At 50.3% G+C, this 17722-nt stretch overlaps 1 protein-coding gene across 1 annotated transcript; it reads left to right on the top strand.

The window, feature by feature from the left end:
* The first annotated feature begins 279 nt into the window (after positions 1-279).
* On the top strand, positions 280-16822 carry LOC104687718 (BPI fold-containing family B member 4-like). The gene is made up of 18 exons (XM_010396955.4): positions 280-492; positions 872-917; positions 6185-6312; positions 6928-7057; positions 7818-7932; positions 8392-8496; positions 8742-8897; positions 10474-10537; positions 10934-10997; positions 11438-11529; positions 11881-12054; positions 12686-12739; positions 13334-13501; positions 13611-13678; positions 14767-14809; positions 15307-15370; positions 15711-15787; positions 16338-16822. The coding sequence occupies exons 4-18, from the start codon at positions 6946-6948 to the stop codon at positions 16359-16361; spliced, it is 1380 nt and encodes a 459-aa protein (XP_010395257.1). The 5' UTR covers positions 280-492; positions 872-917; positions 6185-6312; positions 6928-6945; the 3' UTR covers positions 16362-16822.
* The last annotated feature ends 900 nt before the right edge of the window (positions 16823-17722 follow it).

Below are 17722 nucleotides of genomic sequence, written 5' to 3'. Positions count from 1 at the left end.
TCTCTATTTTGTCTGTACTACGTTTGGCGTACAGGAATCGATCTGCCCGCACTGGGAATTGCTTTAAGGAGCTTTATCCCCTTCATGAACCCTTTTTTGCGGAACCTTCAAACCAGTGTATTTTCCGTTCCAGCTCCAAAACCCCAGCGTTTCACCAGCACCCTCCTGTCGCCCTGCCCTGCCCCGTGCGCCCTTTCCCTTGGTCACCGGGGGCGGTCGGGGGTCCCTGCCCGGTTCCTGCCCGGGCCGTGGTCCGGCTCCCCGCCCCGCGGGGCCGCTCGCCGCCAGCAGGGGGCGGTACAGCCCCAGGGAGCCGCCCTGAGCCCCGGGGGCCGCGGGTTCGAGCCCCGCGGGTTCCAGCCCCGCGCTGGGCGTCCGCCGAGTCGCTCTCCCTGCTCCCGGCGTGTTCCCCGCGGCCTCTCCTTGGTGCTCCTCTGCGCTACGCGCTACGTGGGTGTATTTCACCAGCCCGTGAGCAGAACCTCTCCCCAGGTTAGCTCTGGGCCCGTGCACCCCCTGCCCTGCGCGCTGGGGCTGCTCCTCACTCCCGGCCCCGCTTTCCCTCTCCGGGAGCTGAGCTCCTCGCCCATTTTTGCACTGGAATGGCTCTTCGGTGTGGAAGCATGGGGACCCAGGGAGGAAGCGTGGGATATGTGGCGACTCCTCGGTGCATGGGACACGGGATGGGTGCTCACAAATAGCAGCACCAGCTGTAGGTGTGAACTGGGATGCTGAGCCCCGCGGGAGGTGTGACACTGTTCTTTGCCCTCCAGCCTGCTCGGGATTTTAATGTCTCTTTGTCCTTTATTGCCTCTTTGTCTCCTCCTTTCGGAACCACATCGATTGTTTTGATGCTTCTGCCCCGAGACAGGATCGACACACCATCACCAAACTGATGGAAGGGAAATGGCACCTGGGTGAGTTAGACTTCATCTGTGTTCGTCAGGCTAATTAACTCATCAGCAAGGTTTGTTTAACATGAACTCACTCTCTGGTTTCAGCTGCAATTTCTTTAGAGCAGTCCGTGTCTTCCTGGATATAAGCATTTATTTCCATAACGCTGACTCCAAACCCTGCCTGCCTGCAGGGCTGTAATTTATCCCCTGAGGAGCATCTGGACAAAGCAGGGCACTAATTCTGCCACCTGTGCTGATGATGTGTCCGAAGAGACCGTGTCAAGTCTCTATTAAAAGCTGTGAATAAGACAGAAAGCCTGAAATCTTTACTTCCAGAAGATGTATGAATGTAATATAAAGCTGCTGCTAATTCTTCTCAGGAATTAATGGAGACGATCAAGGACAATTTCACTCAATACTGCTTTCCTTTTTGTAAAGTAAAGCTTCCCCAAACCTCAGGCAAGGCAGAAACATGACTTTGAGTCTGTGTCGCTATCCTTCAGTCAAATAGAATTAGCTGTCTTTATTTAAAAAGTCTTTGCTGGCACCACAGTGCCAACACTTTCTGAGACAACAAAATGGACAGAAATCCATTTTCTAGCCTGGGAGGAAGGCAAAAAATAAATTGGAAGAATGAAGAGTGAGGAGGAATTGAGGCGTTCACAGCACTCGCAGTGCGAGTGATTGGAAGTGATGGGAAGAAAGCAGGAGAGGGATTCATTTGCTTAAAACATGGAACTGGAATTGACTTTGAGGTGCACGTTGCATCACTGAGGAACCCAGGCTACCGTGGCTCTGCTGGGGGCATGCTGGGCAGCAGCAGGAAGGGAGGGATGGAGAGATGCTGGTGTAGGTCAGCTACTGCCGAACCCAGGGATGACTCTGACCGTGCACCCCTAACACGGGGCAGACATCTGGTGTGTGCCCCATGGTCCATCACTGGAGGCTCCTGGCAGTCCTTCAGGAAGGTCACAACCTCTTCTGCTCACCAAGTGTGCCTTGTGTGGGGCCACCTGAGAAAGGATGCCCCGGGGAAACCTGGAATGGGCCAAACCTGAAAGTCCAGCTACAAAATACCCACCCAGAAAGGTGCTCAGGGCAGCACTTTGGCTGCACCTTGGTCTTTGCAGTGACAGACACTGACAAAATATTGCCAAACTTGGTGAAGCCAGTGCCTGCCCAAAGCAGTTGAGAAGGGATTTCCAAGGCTGCCCAGGCTTCCCTGGGTGTCCCTGAGAGCCCTCCAGCCTGTGCCGCTGTCAGTGTTGTGTTGGAGCTCTGGGCAAGGGCTGAAGACACGTCTGCAGAACTGCCTCCATTTTTGCACTGCAGAGTGTCCAGTGAGTGACACTTTTCCGTGCATTTCTTTTCTATCTCACTGCACTGCATCTGACTAATGAAGTTTGTCCCTTTTTGGGGGCTGATAGCATTATGCTCCTCCTGCTTCCGTCTGCGTCTCAGAAGAAGAAAATGTCCTGTCTATAAAATTCCTGGAGACATCGATCTGTGCTTATCTCATGGCAGTGATTTTACTCGGCTTTGCTGTTTATGCTTGGCATTGCAGATGCTTCCAGAAATCAATGCTGCTGCTCTCCCTCCTCCTGACAGGCAGCTCCTTGGAGCTGCTGCCCGTGCCTCTGTGTCCTTCTCCCTGTCTTCCCTGCTCAGGTTCTCTTTGTGGCCCTTCCCCAAGATCATGTTCCTGCTTCTCAAGTTCCCCATGTAGGAAACTGCACGGCTGAGTGATCAGACACAGGTACATCTGGAAAGGAGGACTCTGACGTCTGCCCACGCACACCCTGCCATGGGTCTGGGGTTTGTGCACGAAGCAGCAGCCCTGGGTCAGCATGAGCTTGGCAAGGTTGGCTGTGCTGCAGGAGTGACGGGTATTAATTAAGCTGCTCTGCCCTCCTGGGCTGCTGACAATGGGAGCTGCTAAACCAGCTGTAAATCTGGCCCTGGGGATTGTGGGTTTCCATCAATCCTGGGCTCAAGTCGAGGCCCAAAAGTTGAGGAGGGTTTGAATCCTTCAGTTCTTACTAAAACCTTCCATCTCCTTTCTAGGAGACTCTAGTTAATGTTTCGGCAAATCCTGTTGCTAGAAATTGGTTTTGGAGCCTGAGTCTGGGAGGATTCATCCATCCCAAACCAACCAGAACACAGGTGACTCTACAGAGACAGTGCTGCACTAATGCCGTGTTTCTGGTGCTGAATTCAGTGTGTTACACTGCATTGGGGAGCTCAGAGACAGCTCCTTCCTTCCACTTCCCTGAGCAATTTCATTAACAGGAGTGGGAAGAATTCTCCCCTCAGCAAGCCGGCTCGCATTGAGGCAGAGGGAACAGAGCAGTGAGTGGCACTTTTCCATTTGCCTGTTTTCCAGGCTGTGGACTGAGCTGCCCCTGGCTGAGGTGCCCAACCTCCTCCCAGCGCAGATCTAGTGTGTTGCCGTATTCCCCAGTAAAATGCCGGGTGGGGTAAACAATTCATCACCTGAACTTCAGCATTCTGGGGACCAGGCTGGGAGTTCACAGCCCAGCTGCAGTCAGTGCTTAAAACTTATTTTGTTCCTCCCCGCCCGTTTCCCAGTTTCTATTCCAGCACAGCAGTTTGCTGGGTCATTTTCCTCCCCGAGGGCTTTCTCCTTCCCCCTGAGCTGCTGCCTTCTTGTTGGCATCAGGGAGTTACTTTCCATCGATGTTTGAGCTGAGCAGTTCATTAATGTTCACGATATCTGTTTGGACACAGTCACAGGCTCCTAGGAGGTGTCCCTGAGAGGGAAAAGGCTGAACATGTGTACAGAGCAGCTCCATCACAGCCTGCAAGTCCTGCCACCAGACTTAGGCTTTTCACCTCCAGAGAGAGGATTCAGTTTATGTATAGTCTTAATAAGGAGTTACTATTTGCCCATTAAAGAATTTTAAGTATGAGGTTACTCTTTTCATTTTTTAAGTTTTATTTTTTATTTGCCAGGGAAGAGAAGTTGTGCTCCTGTAGCCCGCAAACCTCTCGAATGCCTCAAAACCACCATCTGTCATTAAAATGTAGTGCAAAAATTCTGATTTTATTTCATCTTCAGTGTTGCTCAGCATTTTAATTTGACCTATATGGTGTAATTCTCCTAAGTTTTCCCTAGACTTCCATGGCTCTGAATATTAGAGAAAAAAATCAGTTAATGTAATCATATTTCATAAATTATTATATTTAATTACTTTAATATTACTCCTCTAAAGATCTTGTTGCTGTTTAACCTGCCTTCTTGCAGAACCCCAAGCTTGGGGCAGTGCAGGATGCCAAAGGCTGCTCTGGAGCATTTCTTCTCTGCGGGTGTTGGTCTTTCCTTGAACCCTTCTGCTTTCCAGCAGTTGTGCTGAGACAATCTCGTCTACGATTTCTTGCAATGCTTTATTTTAATATATCTTCCCCTGTCACTGCAGGACTGCATCCAGCCTCCTGGTAAGTGATATCTAAATCACTGCTGCAAGGAGAGGATGAAATATGGGCACATGAGAGGGGAGGCAAGGGATATGACTGAGGAGGAAAAGTCACAGAGCAAGAAGAAATATGGACAGGGTGTGTAAAATGGGCCATGTTCCTCAGAGCTGCTGTCACTGCCGTGGTTCAGGTGTGGTTCAGGACGTGTGTGTATGGACACAGATCTCTGCCTCTTGCTGTGGAATAACGAGAGGATCCCTTGGGAGAGTGCGGTTGTGCTGTGCATGTGCACGTACACAGCGACTCGGGTGCTTATTGCACACACAGTGGCACTCTGAAACCAGCTGGAAATCCACATTTGTTTGTGCTCAGCAACTGGCTTTTGCCAGCAGCGATATTCCTGCAGCCTGTACACAGCTGGAGCAGGCTCGTGAACACTTCACTGTGGGTGTGTTCATGGTGACCGCTCAGCCTGGTGCATTTGGATCTTTGAAAGCAGCAAAAAGGAGCAGCATGGATAGGTTGCCAGTTAGGATCATCTAGTCCAGCCCCTGATTTTGTGACTAGACTGTCACCAGCACATCAACTGCAGTCTAGGTTGAGTGTTAAATAAAACAAGTTTCTGTGACAAGCAGAGGTTTGCTCCATTGAGCCTGAGCCCAGGGCAGCACCCGGTGAGGGACTCGGTGCAAGCACTTCACTGCTGCTGCAAGAGCACTCCTTGTGCTGTACTGAAGAGCATCCTGAGTATATTTTTGTTGCTTTCTGTATTCCCAGGGGACAGCTAACCCTAAACTCACTGTGGTGGTAGCAGCTTTCTCCTAAATTCAGGCTGGGTGTATCTGCTTGTGTTTGTTCCTGTGCCAACCTTGTCCCTGAGCCTCCCTCCCTCCTCTCCTTCTCCTCTCCCATGTTTGCGGAGAATGGTTGTATCTCTGCTGCTCCATGTTCCATGAGGCTGAGCACACCGGCCCCTCTCTGGCTCCCCAGCCCTCTCAGCAGCCCTTTGCTGCCCAGTTTCTGGCCAAGTCCATCCCAGTTGAACATGGGTGACCAGACCTGAACAAAGTGCTCAGATAAGATCTTCCTGGGGCTCTGCACAATGGAAACTTCTGTGAAGCCCAGCCAAGGCATCTGCTGAGGGGTGAGAGTCTCATTCCTGCAGGATGAGACTTTCCTTTGAAATCCATATTGCTGGTACCAATGTTCAGCTACCATAAGAGTTGCTTATTTGAAATTATGTTTATCTTTGGCTTTATGCATTTCAATACAAATTTGTTTTTTACAGTGGATTGGTGACACTTTACAGATCCAACTGAAATCAATGAAGAAACCGACATTTATCAGATCTCTGCAACTTTTCCACATTGCTTTTTGTCAAGGAAATCTTTTCCCAGGACTGCACTTGAAACAGGAATGAGCCTTTTAAGTCTCACACCTCCTCAGGGATTGGCAAAAGTAGTTAGTTTCCTGCTCTAAGTCTCCTTGAACCCATATTCCTGTGCTCTGTGTGCTGCCTCCCTGTACAGGCAGCCCCGTCAGCCTTCCACCAGGTTTAGATGCTTCAGTAACTCTCATGATTTCCTAAAAATGTTGTTTTCCTCAAAGCATAGAGATCCCCACTGGATCCACCATTGCAGGGCATCCTTTTTATGACAGACTGGGGGTGGGGGGAAAGCACCATCTGAGTGATGCAGGCCACAGAGGGGAATGGCAGCGGGTCAAGTCAGTGGTGACGTTGCCTTGTATAAATCAAGAGAGGTGGCAGCTGGGTGTTGCTCACAAGCAGCAGAGGGATGGCTGCTTGTGGGCCAGGGAGGCTGAGTGGAAAAGGTGTGTCTGTTTGGCTGCAGCTTTTATATAAGGGCCACTGCTTTCATCTCAGCTGTGGGGAAAAAAAGGGACATCGCAGAGTCTCAAGGAGTCCAGAGGAGCCTGAGTGGAGCCAAGAGCCCGTCCCAGCTGGCTGCAGCTGAGTCAGGTAACACCCTCTGTGCACTGGTTGTGTGGTGGCAGGGTGACAGATGTGGTGGCAGGGTGACAGGTGCAGTGGCAGGGTCCTCATTCTGGAAGTGCTTGACTGCTTTAGTTGGAGATTGTGCTGGACACCAAGCTCCTGATCACCTCCCCATGTCTGCCATTTCATAATTAAATTTATGTTAGAATTTATTAAGTTATAACTTCTAGCTAGCTCATTTTTATCACTTGTACTTTAGTTTATTGCTTTTGACAGGTAGAAGGAACAAGGATAACCCTCAGACACTTCCCTTGGCAAAGCCCCTCACCAAAACCCCTGTAACTGTGCATTGCAGGGATACAGAAATAACTTAAACGTCAAGTGTGGCTCGTTTTGTGTGAACATTTTGGGCCAGTAACAAGGGATGAGGAAAGGGCTTTTATTGACCCACACATGGAGTCTGTCCATGTGTGTGGACATGAGGAAGGTCCTGTTGCTCTGGCCTTGAGCAGAGTCTCCTTTGATCCGGATAAAGAGTAAAGGAGGGATTCCTTGCTTGACTTCTTTCCCCGTAGAGACACTGGGGTCACTTCTGAGAGTATTTTGCCTCACTGTCCCCTCTGACATCTCCCTTTCCAGCAGGGGAACCTTCTGGAGATGATGGTTTTGAAGCTTTTTGGAATCATCTTTTTCTGCGGCCTCCTCTCGCCCTCGCAGGAAGTCTTGTCTGGCCTGTCCTGTGCTGTCAGCCCGCGGGCAATGCAGAACGGTAACTACAAAAAGGCACAGGTTGTGTTTGCTTTGAAAGCTCTGTGGGACTGTGATGGGGAGTAAAAATGCCTTAGTGTCTTCACCTTTATTTCATAATTCCTCAGGGCTGCAGACTTTGCTCAAAACCCCTGAGAACATCGCCAGATTCATGGGTCAGGGAAATCTCTGCTCCAGAACTGGGGCATGTTTCAGCACCAAGCAGCCACACAGAATTTCAGGGCTAAATCTGGGTTATTTCCTCTTTTTGTCTCAGTTTCTCATTTCCATATTGGAGCAGCTGATATTTGACAAACCACTGCTGTGAAGTAGCAGACATGATAATATTTGCAATGTTCAGGCTTGTTTCAAGTTGCTTCTACTAAAAAAACTCCAAAAACCAAAAGCAAAAATAAACAGGCAGAAATCAACAAACAAAACCCCTTTGACAAGGGGAAAATGAGTTATGAGTGGAAGCCCAGCCTCTGAGTGGGGTCGCTGGTGTTCCTGGCAGTGCACAAGCCAAACTGTGACATTCAAATTGGGAGTCTGGGATGCTTTCCACTGCTGCCCCTCCTGTTTACTTCACCAAGGGCAGCTTTGGTTTAGTGCACCAAAGCTGTAAAATACCATCCCTGTGCGATTTGACTGTGTGGAGACAGCTGACGTCTCCCTGAGGAGTTTTGGGGAGTGGAGGGGTTTTGCTGTGCCAGGATGGATCTGCCTGAGTGGGGAGAGGTCACTGCTGCCCGTGCTGGTCCTCACGCACTGATGTTTTCCAGTTCTCTCAGATGCCATAATTCATAATGGGCTCATCCACCAGCACCTGCAGGGTCTCGTGGTTCCCAACATCATGGGTGAAGGGGGTCAGCTGAACTCTCCCACCAGCATCACGGAGTAAGTGCTTTGCTGTGAGTGCACCTTCAGCATCAATTCTGAACAAGACGAGCTGAGCTGCCCTGGCATGGTTGGCCTGGGCTGTTATCCTTGTTTTATTGTGGTACTGAAATTCTGACCTGAATAATATTGTCTGTGTGGTAGCAGTGTGGGTGGCAAGGGACACTGCAGGTTATGGGTGCAGGTGCAGAATGACAACTCTGGTGGTGCTGTTAATGCCTGACGGCACTGAGGGAGGGAAAAGGGACCACAGAGGGAAAAAGCAGATGGCTCTCCAAAGTCAGCTTCCACCTCAATCTGGTTCTAGGCTGCCTTCTTTTAGTCAGCTGTCTCTTATCGTTTTGCCTTCAGCTGGACATGGCTGGAGTGCTGTGGGTGCTGTAGGCTCCTCCCTGGGTGCAGCTGCTCAGCTGCTGGAAGGTGTTTTTAATTTGTGCCAGCCTTTGCTGTTGTTCACAGCCTGCACCTCATCAAGGTCCAGGTGCCCAAGCTGTCGGTGGTGCTGCTGCCAGGGATCGGAGTCCAGCTGACCATCGGGGCAAAACTGCAGCTCAGAGGCAACTGGTGAGTGGGGGATTCAGGATGGATGTTGAGGGAAACCCCTATCCTGACGTATTTTGCATCTCTTAAGGGTTTTGAGGTGTTTCTCACCTGTAATAAAGTCACAGAGCAAAACAGACACCAAAAGATGGCTTGTAGCATGGGTAGTGGTCTGCAGGAGATGGAGGAGAAGTCTGTTTCTCCTGGCTTTGGTGAGTTTCTCTGGGTAGAGGCTGAGAGATGGAATCATCCTGTTTGCTTTTTTGCAGCTTGGTTGGCCTGCTCTCAGAACTCATTGATATCTTAGTGGAGGTGAACATTACTGCAAACATTAAATGCACGAATTTTGAATCTGGCACGTTCCAGGTTGTCACTGAAGACTGCCTCTGCATTCTTGGAGCTGTGAAGATCAAGGTCCTTTCTGGGTAAGTGCCTGTGGATTTATGTTTCCTGTTAATGTGCAATTCTCTCGTCTTTATCCCACAGTATGGACAGTCGGCCAGGACACAGATGTTGCTCAGCTGATACAGAGCCAGGCCTCAGGGATGGAATTTCTTTCCTGTTGCCAGTGCCAATTGCTTCAGTGGAATGAGGGTTAATTTGCCCTGTTTGCCTGTGGAAATTTTAAGATCTGAAGCATGAGGTTTGGTACATTTCCCAACACACTTTCTCTAGACTTAGCTAGAGAATTGATATTCCAAAGGGTAGGAGTAATAGGGCTGGGAGAATTCCAGGAAAACAGGACCATTACTTTCCCTGGTTGTGTACTCTGCCTTTGGCTGCTGTCCCAGGAGAATGCCAGGCACGTGGAGTTTACCTCTGACTGCTGTGGTTGTGTGTAATTCCATGCAAATGTCCCATCTCTTGCTCAGTCTTATTAAATTCTTGACAGCAAGGATTTGCTGACTTCATGTATTGATGAACACAGCAGTAAAATGATCATGGGAAATATTTTCTTCCATTGCTTTTGAATTACTCACTTTTCAAGTTCATCGAAATTCTCCTAATTAATTTTTGCATTATGCATTACATTTCAATGAGTGCAGCAGCTGCTTTGAAAAACGCTGTGTGAGTGAACAGAGGAACATGACTCACCTGCTCTGGGGGTCATGTTTTAATTTTTAGCAGGTATAAAGTGATGGTTTGCAGGAAGCAAACTCCTGGGGGGGGCAAGGGGAGTGTAGATATACACAATTGCCTTCATGGCAGTTCCTCAGAAACATTTGTAGGCAGAATTTGGGCATAAATAACAGGTGCCCTATGAATTCCTGCTGTCTGTGTCTTGCCAACTCAACAGTCCAGAAATATATTGATTATCGGACAAAACTGCCTCTGTGCTGCTGCAGGCATTGCACGTCCTGAGCGAGTTGTTCAGCAGCAACGTGGAAATGTCACACGGCAGATTTCTCCTCTTGTTATTCCAGATGCAAATTGTTTGTTCCCAGTAACTAACATGAAGATATTTCCTAACAGCTCCCTCTTCCCTTAACTACAGCACTGATTTAAATACTAGAGGGAGACACCAAACACAAGGTTAGACTGCGAGAGGCTCACTCCTTTCATGCAGTGAAAGCTCCCTGAGAGCTGAAGGAAAAATTTCTTCACGAAAAGGGTTGTCAAGCATTGGAGCAAGCTGCCCAGGGGAGTGGTAGAGACACCATCCCTGGCAGTGCTAAAAAAATGCAGCTATGGCACTTGAGGACATGGTTTAGTGGTGAACATGGTGGTGGTGCAGAGTTGATGGTTGGACTTGACAATTTTAGATGTCTTTTCCAACCTTAATGATTCTGTAATTCTCAGCAATGAGCCCAATTCTCCCCTCGGGGTAAGTGGCTCTTTTGTATCTCCAGCCCGTGCCCTGTCGAGCATCAGCTGCAGCATTAGCCCTGAAGGGAAGACTGAGGGTGTAGGAGAATGTAAAATGAAGGCTGGAGATCTTTTTATCTCCTGTCCTGGAGCTTTGTTTGTGCTGATTTGGAGTTTTTTTTCTTTCCTTTCCAGCTTACTCACCCTGTCAGTGAATGAGCTGGTGCTTCGCCAGCTGACAGCGACTCTGCCTGCTTTGGTACAGCTGAGGATTGTCCTCCTTTCACAGCTGAAACACAGAGATTTGGGAAAAACTGGTTATGAGTTCACAGCAAGCTGCACCATCTCTCTGTGCTGCTCTCCCACATCACTGGCATGTGCCATGGGGCTGGCGGGGTCTGTGGGCAGCCTGGCAGCTCCACGGGACTGCTGCCTGTGGGGTGATGCCTCAGACGTTCCCCAGATCAAAACATTCCCCTGCAGTGTGGTCCCACAGCTCCAGGGATGCTCCACTGCCCCAAGTCTTTCACAGCATCCCAGCTGTGCCTAGTACCATGCAACTTTTTCCCTGGAGGGGAAAGGAGGGGGTCTGGACAGGCTGTGGGTGATGGTGATGAGGGGGATTGGACAGTCGCATTTCTGCTTTGTGTTGCAGCTCTGTCCTGTCGTCGATATTGTGATGAACCTGGTGAACATTCATCTCCTGAGCACTCTCAATGGTGCGTTGCTTGTGGAGGGCGAGGCACTGCTTCCCCATGTTTCCCACAGTAGGAGCAAATCCCATTTCCCATGTCGAGTCACTCAGTGCATCAACAGAAGTCCAACACTTCTGCAGGACTGTTGTTGAGCCTGGAATTCACACCCCAGCATTCCAAGAGAACTGCTCCCACCTTGGCCCCCCCTTACCTCCTTATTCCGTTTTTATCACCTTTGGATCTTTTTTACTGTCTTTGATGCTCTTTTTGTGCTGTATCCTAAAGGCAGATCCCACCAAGCTGAATTTGGGGATGTTCTAGCCTTTTGGAGTAGCAGCGAGCACCTCTCAGGCCTGAATGCTTGGACTTGTTTGAGGGTGCGGGGGCTGGTGGCCTTTGGGGACAGGGGAGGTTGTGTTGCTGCTGATTTCCTGGTGCTGTAACCATCCTTTCTCTGTGTGCAGCCGTGATCCCAGTTGGCACAGCAGGAACGATCCACTACCAGCTGGCCAGCATCCCCTACACCTCCGGCAAGTTCCTCGGGCTGGATTTAGATGTAAGTTAATGCTGGGCAGCAGGACCCTGGCAGCGTGGCTGCGTGTTGCCTTTCAGTGTGCTCACCTCATCCTGTGGGAGCTGCAGAATCCCACGAGGAGCTGGGCTAATGACTTGTCCTGGAAATGCAAGCTCCTAAGTGCTTAGATCTTTATCCAAATCACCACTAAGCGACTGTGTGTGCTTTTCTTCTTCTGCTCTGTATGCCAACTTACCCTGAGTCTGCCCTGTGAGTCCGGTGCTTTCCCAAAGCTCTGAGGAGAGGAGGGAGGGCACCGGCTGGCACTCCTGTGAGGATCTGAACATGCCTCGCGGCTTTGAGGACTGATGTCTGTGTTACCTCTCTTTGCAGGGTGTGGTGAAGCAGGTGGGAGGCAGCACCATTCCCCACGACTCATCCCCCTCCGCTTTGCCTCCTCTGATGGACAGGCTCCTGCTCTTGGTGATGCGCCAGAGCTTCCTCAATGCAGTCCTGGCCCTCCTGCTCCAGCTGCCACCACAGACCTTCCCCTGCACGCCAGATGTTGTGAGTGCAGCAGGGCCTGTATTTCGTGCCGGAGCAAGTGACAAGGAACAGGCATCAGCCTGGCCTCGGGTCTGCCCAGGAATGGCTGTTTGTGCGTGTCCCTGGGTGTGTGCATGTGTGTGCTCGCTGGCAGAGGATCGACCCCAGCACTGCCTCCTTCCTGCTCTTCTCAGAAAGCTGTAACAGTGCCTGCACTGCCCAGATGTGCTCTTGTCTGTAAGGACACTGCCAGGGACACCTGCTGGGACCAGCTGGGTACTGGTTGTGCCGTGGACTCCTGCAGGCGCTGCTCCGTTTCAAGGAGTCTGCAAAATGCAACTGAGAAGAGGCGCTGCACGTCTGCAGTGCTGTTCCCTGGGTGTTTGCATCTCCTGTGCCTCTGATCTCTACTTCCAATGGGAAATGTTAGGGGTCCACACACTGGCAGGTGTTGAAATCCTCTGGGGGACATCACCTTCCATGGCTGGGTACTATCACCTTAACAACTACCTGGAATCACCCAGACAGCTGGGAAACAATGGAGAGGGTGGGAGGCTCAGGGTGCTGTGTAATGGGGGGCCTCTGGAAGGATGGGAGTTGTTGAAATCAGCTCAAGGGCTCAGTGGGGCTGCTGGTGCTTCTGTCCCCACAGTTCTCCAGTGCCAGCCGCCTGCAAGAAGCCGTGTGGACCATCGCTCCTGCTGGGGTGAGGAACTTGTTCTGGCACGAGGGTTTGTGTAAACCTCTCCAGAAGACACCTGGATGTGCCATCATGCCCCTGCTAAAGGTCCCCAGTCTTCTGCTCCCCTCCTCTTGCACCAGCATGGCCTGAGCCTGTCCTGCTGCCTGACCAGCTGATGGGAGTGGGTGTAGGGGCTGGGGGTTTGCACAGCCCCTGCCCAGTGCCCACTCTCCTGTGTGCCATTGGCTGTTCCAACCTTCTCCTGCTCCCTGAACAGGGGAAAGTCATCTCCTACAGCTTGTAGCCATTGACATAGAAAGCTGATAAATATCCCCTGTTTCCTTGTCTGGTATCTCCCATTTCTTGGGCACCCTCTGGCACCCACAGCCTCCTCTATGTCCACCTCTCCTTAGGCCCTTATGCCCTCAGCATGGAGAGCTGATCCGTGCTGCTGGACCTGTTTGCTCTGTAAATTTGGCTTGTCCAAGGTGTGTGTGACCTTGGGGAGGCCCTGTGGAGCTATGGGGCTGTGAGAGTGTGCCTGAGGATTGCCAGTCCCCTGCCTGGCTGGTGTGTGGGGTGCCAGCAGCCACCTCCATGTGTCCCCAATTCCCACAGTGCTCCGCCTGCCGTGGGACCAGTCCTCTGAGCATCAAACTGACGTTGAGAGGGAACCCGCTCATCCTCTTGGAAGAAAACAAAGCCAGCGTCAAGCTTTCAGTCCTGATTCAGCTGTTCAGTAACCACTTAGATGGATCCATCCTCAACTTCCTGCTGCTGAAGGCCGTAAGTGTGGATGGAGTTTTCTCCAGGGGAACAGCGTGCAGCCAGCTGGTGAGTGGTGGCTGGGATGGGGATGTTTCTGTGTGCTGAGCCTCTCCCTCTCTGCTTGCAGGACCTTGCTCTGAACGTCCGCGTGTCGATTGTTGGGGGCAGGCTGGTGCTGCAGCTGGCCCTGGGCAGGTGAGCTGTCCCCTCATACAGCTGAGGACATTCTCTGTGCTGCAATGTTGGCTCTGGGACCCCCTGACTTGAAATGTTTTCCATGTCTGTAAACCAGGCATTTCATCTCCTGGGTGTGAGAATTTCATACCTGACTGATGGCATGAGGTGGACGGGGTAGTTCAGGAAGGATTGCAGCAGTTGGAAAGTTTTAAGAGGCTGGGGGAAAAGAGTGTCAGTTTTATAACAAGGAGGAATGAGGTAACCTGAATAATTTTAAGACCGTCAGCTTGACTTTGATCCTGGGCAGTGGTTCGAAATGCCTGATATTGGACATGAATGATAAAGCAGTAAAGGAAAGTGCTGTCATTAATGCCAGTCAAGGTATGATTAAAGATTGGAGAGCATTTCTTATAGCGGGAGGTTTGAGGATTTTGGGCCATTTAGCTTGTCAAAGAGCTGGATTTAGAAGCAAAATTGGCATAGCTTGTATGCAGCAATATAGGGAATAGAAATGCGTCAAAAGGCTTTTAATTCAATAGACAAGGGTATAACAGGATTCAATAGAAGTAGAAAAGAGAAATTGAACGTGGAAATAAAGCATCCATTTCAGATATGGATAGTCGTGTGATTGCAGTGATAGGATGAGGAGCTGTAGCAAATTCACCAGGTCCTTAAATCCAGACTGGGTGCTTTTACATAGAATCACAGAATGGTTTGGGTTGGAAGGGATCTTAAAGATCATCCAGTTCCAGCCCCGCTGCCACAGGGTTCCAGAAGCTCTGCTCTCAGCTGAGGAGAGCTGCCTCCTTCCTGAGAGTGAATAATCTGGGCAGGGAGAGGGAAGGCGCAGCCAGGAGCTCTGTGTGCCCTGCTGCAGTGCTGCATTGTTGACAAGCAAATTAAAATTAGGTTAAGCTAATTCCTGCTCTGTTTTCTCTCTTGCAAGTGTGCCAGTCCCTGGTTTTTGTGTTACAATGCAGGTGTCCCTTTGTGGGTGATGCCTCACAGGGGTCCCTGCCCAGGGGCTTGGAGGTGGCCAGGGTCTGGCTGTGAGCTCTGGCTGGTGCCTTGTGTCTGACCTGTAGTTTGCCCTCCTTTCCCTGCAGCACTTCCCTCTCCTTGGAGTCTTCTGATGTTGGCATCAGTAATGTAAGTCTCTAACACCAGTCTGGGCTTTACTGGGCAGGGAGAGCAGCCAAGCATGATGCCCTGTGGCTCTTGGGGAGGGAGGGATGGAGCCAGGCAGTGGTGTGGGATGCTGTGATGGATTACCCCTGCCGATGGTCAGAGCTGTTACCCGCTCTGTGGTGTAGGTTGTAACAATTCCTCTGTTGCTGGTTTTTTTTTTTTTCCCCTTCTGCCATTTCTAATAAAGCAAATGTAAAGCTGAAATCTGTTTGTTTATTCACCTCTGCTTGGGCAAAGCTCACATTGAGCTGCAGAAAGAACATCACAAGGCAGAAGTTTGTCTAAAGGAAGGACTGAATACAAATTGAAGAAGAAAAGTAGATTCACTTTAAAGAGAAGAGGGACTGTTTGTTCTTTTGCTGTGTCAGTGGGCAGCAATTTTCAGTCCCAAGGGTCCTGCTTGCTGCTGTCATGGGCCAGGCAGCATTGCTCATGTGGTTGTTCCTTCCCTGATTCAGATCTCCGTCCTGAAGCCCCACTGCAGCAGTTTGCTTGTGGAAAAATTCCTGCCTGTGATCAATGGTAAGGTGACCAGGATGGCTGTAATTTTGGGAGCACTTCGAGTTCTGGACAAGGAGGGGAGAGGGGGTCTCATGTGTGTGTTTGGAAGATGTACTAGGAGTGTAGGAGCCATTAAAACCCTGAAATCCCCATTTTGATGATGTAGCTAAAAGTCCAACCTTATATTTGCCCCATCCCACCCCAGCACCAGTTCTGGCAACAGTCAGTGATGGAGAACCCAAGGAAAGCCAAGCACACAGTGATGGCCCCAAGAAGCTCTTCTCCCTGTGTCCTTCCTGGAGCAGCTCTGTCACAGGGTGTGAGCTGGCTCAGCACGTAAGGACCTGTCTGTCCCCTGCAGGTGCCCTGAGCATCGGGATCCCGCTGCCAAAGGTGCTGCGCATTCCCTTAGTGAATGTGGATTTTCGGATAAAAACGGTGAGTGCTCGGGTGGGCTGTTCCCTCCTGTAGGGCACCAGGGCTGTTTACAGGACCCTGCCAGTGGTGGCTGTGTGTGCAAGAGCTGTAGATTTTAATCCCTGAAAGACCAAAAGGGCTGCTCTATCTGACCTCCCTCAGGTCAGGGAATGCTGCCTGAGGATGTGATGCCCACACATGGTGTGGACCCAGGTGCATCATGAGCAGTGCTCAGGCCCTGGGGTAGGTCCCAGCTCCTTGTCCAGGCCCTCTTTTCTTTCTGGAGAACTCAGTGGGAGCATCTCTGATGTGGATCCAGGGATTCAGGCAAGCCCTCTCCAGTGGCACCATTCAAAGTGTCTTGAACTGCCCCAAGTTCCAGCCGTGTTCACCCTGGAGGTGTCCGGAGGAACTGGGATATTCCCCAACACTTCCCAAAGGGTTCTGTGCCTTCCTTATTACAAACTGGACATGAGGACTTTTGCAGGAGAGTTCTCTCTTTGCTGTGTGTTGTGAACCAGCAACCCTCGACAGGAGATAATTGTTTGTGTTTCTCCCTGCTCTCCTTCAGGGCCTGATGGTGTTTCTGGTGTGAGCTGTGGAGCCTGAGGCATGGAAAGGGCTGTGGGGGTAGAGAGAGGAAGAGAGCAGCGAGGATGGAATGCCAGGACCAGCATTATCTGCTTTTTTTCCCCTAAACTTGATTCAAGGTTCTTGATAATATTTAAGACATTTTAAAGTGAATTGGCTTGTGTGAGTATGGTTTGACACTTGTGTAAGCCAAACCTGACCGTCAGCTCTGTGTACAAATATTAATTTAGAGAAGTTGGTGTGATTTTGGGGTCACAGTTACAGCAGTTGCATGTGGTGCTGCAGTGGAATTGGGAAATTTTTTCTGAGGTGAAACTCCTCCTGATAGAATGAAAAAGTGAACTTGTTGCATGTGGCTTTTGAAGTGAATCTCCCCATCCTTGTCCAGAAGGTGTGAGGTGCTGAGCGGGAGCTCAGAATACATTTGCCATGTAACTCTTTTAATAAACGTTCCTACTTTTTTAGTGCTTGGAATGAGCTTCTGGTTTCTGATGCTTCTCAGGGAGAGCTTCTGTCCTGCCTCCACTCTGGGATCTTGTTCCTTTGTGACAATCGATATTTTGGGTTTGGGTTTGAAAACTCTTCCCCATGAACTTCCTGAGAAACAGAATTGAATTTTCAGTGGCTCCTCCTGGCCTGATAACCTGCTGACCAAATGCTAATCCACAAGCAGAAATCAAAATTAAATCGAATTTCCAAAGGTCATGAAGCGTTTCCTAATGGAATCTGGAGGGAAAACTTCCTTCCCAGAGGACTGAGAGGTCTGATAGCTCTGGAGTACACCCATCTGCCTGCCAGAGCCATGTCTGCTTAGGCTGATGTCACAGCCTGTTTGTCTCTGCATGTTACAGTGACAAGAATCCCAGTATTTTGGATTTTAAGAGGCCTGAATTATTCTGGGTTAAAAAAATATGAATCTCAGGTTTTAAATGGCCTCTCCAATATCTGTTTTTCTCAGCACTGGACATTACTATGAGCATGTTTTTTACTCCTTGTGTCCCCAGAGATTGTGGTGGTCTGGCACCGACCAGGTGAGGGATAGGGCAATATTCCACTCTGCATTTCTGCCTGAAGGTAGGAATAGTTCAGCATCTGCAGGGCCCAAACCTGTGGCTGGTGCATGAGCTCCCAGCATCGCTGTGAGATGCTGCAGAGGAATCACTGAACACAGCAGAGAAGGTGCTGGACTCATTGGGGTCCCTCTTTGTGTGAACTGGCCAGAGCTCACCTGAGCTGTGCCAAACACAAACCTGGTGTCACACACTGTCACCACATGGACTGACCCGCCTCGTGTCCAGCAGAAGGGCTTTGGGTCAGTTGAAGTCCGTGGTAACATTGAAGATGAGTGTCCTGGTGAGTATAAAC

This window comes from Corvus cornix, chromosome 20 (genome assembly GCF_000738735.6).
Source record: "Corvus cornix cornix isolate S_Up_H32 chromosome 20, ASM73873v5, whole genome shotgun sequence".
NCBI lineage: Eukaryota > Metazoa > Chordata > Aves > Passeriformes > Corvidae > Corvus > Corvus cornix.
This window is presented reverse-complemented; position numbering and strand designations above follow the sequence as displayed.

What these genes read in the sequence shown, in the direction of transcription:
- LOC104687718 (XM_010396955.4), top strand. Translation starts at nt 6,946, where the DNA reads ATGATGGTTTTGAAGCTTTTTGGAATCATCTTTTTCTGCGGCCTCCTC. An exon ending in CTGCAGCTCAGAGGCAACTG is followed by an intron (nt 8,497 to 8,741) that starts GTGAGTGGGGGA and finishes GCTTTTTTGCAG; the next exon opens with CTTGGTTGGCCTGCTCTCAG. An exon ending in TCCCCTGCACGCCAGATGTT is followed by an intron (nt 12,055 to 12,685) that starts GTGAGTGCAGCA and finishes CTGTCCCCACAG; the next exon opens with TTCTCCAGTGCCAGCCGCCT.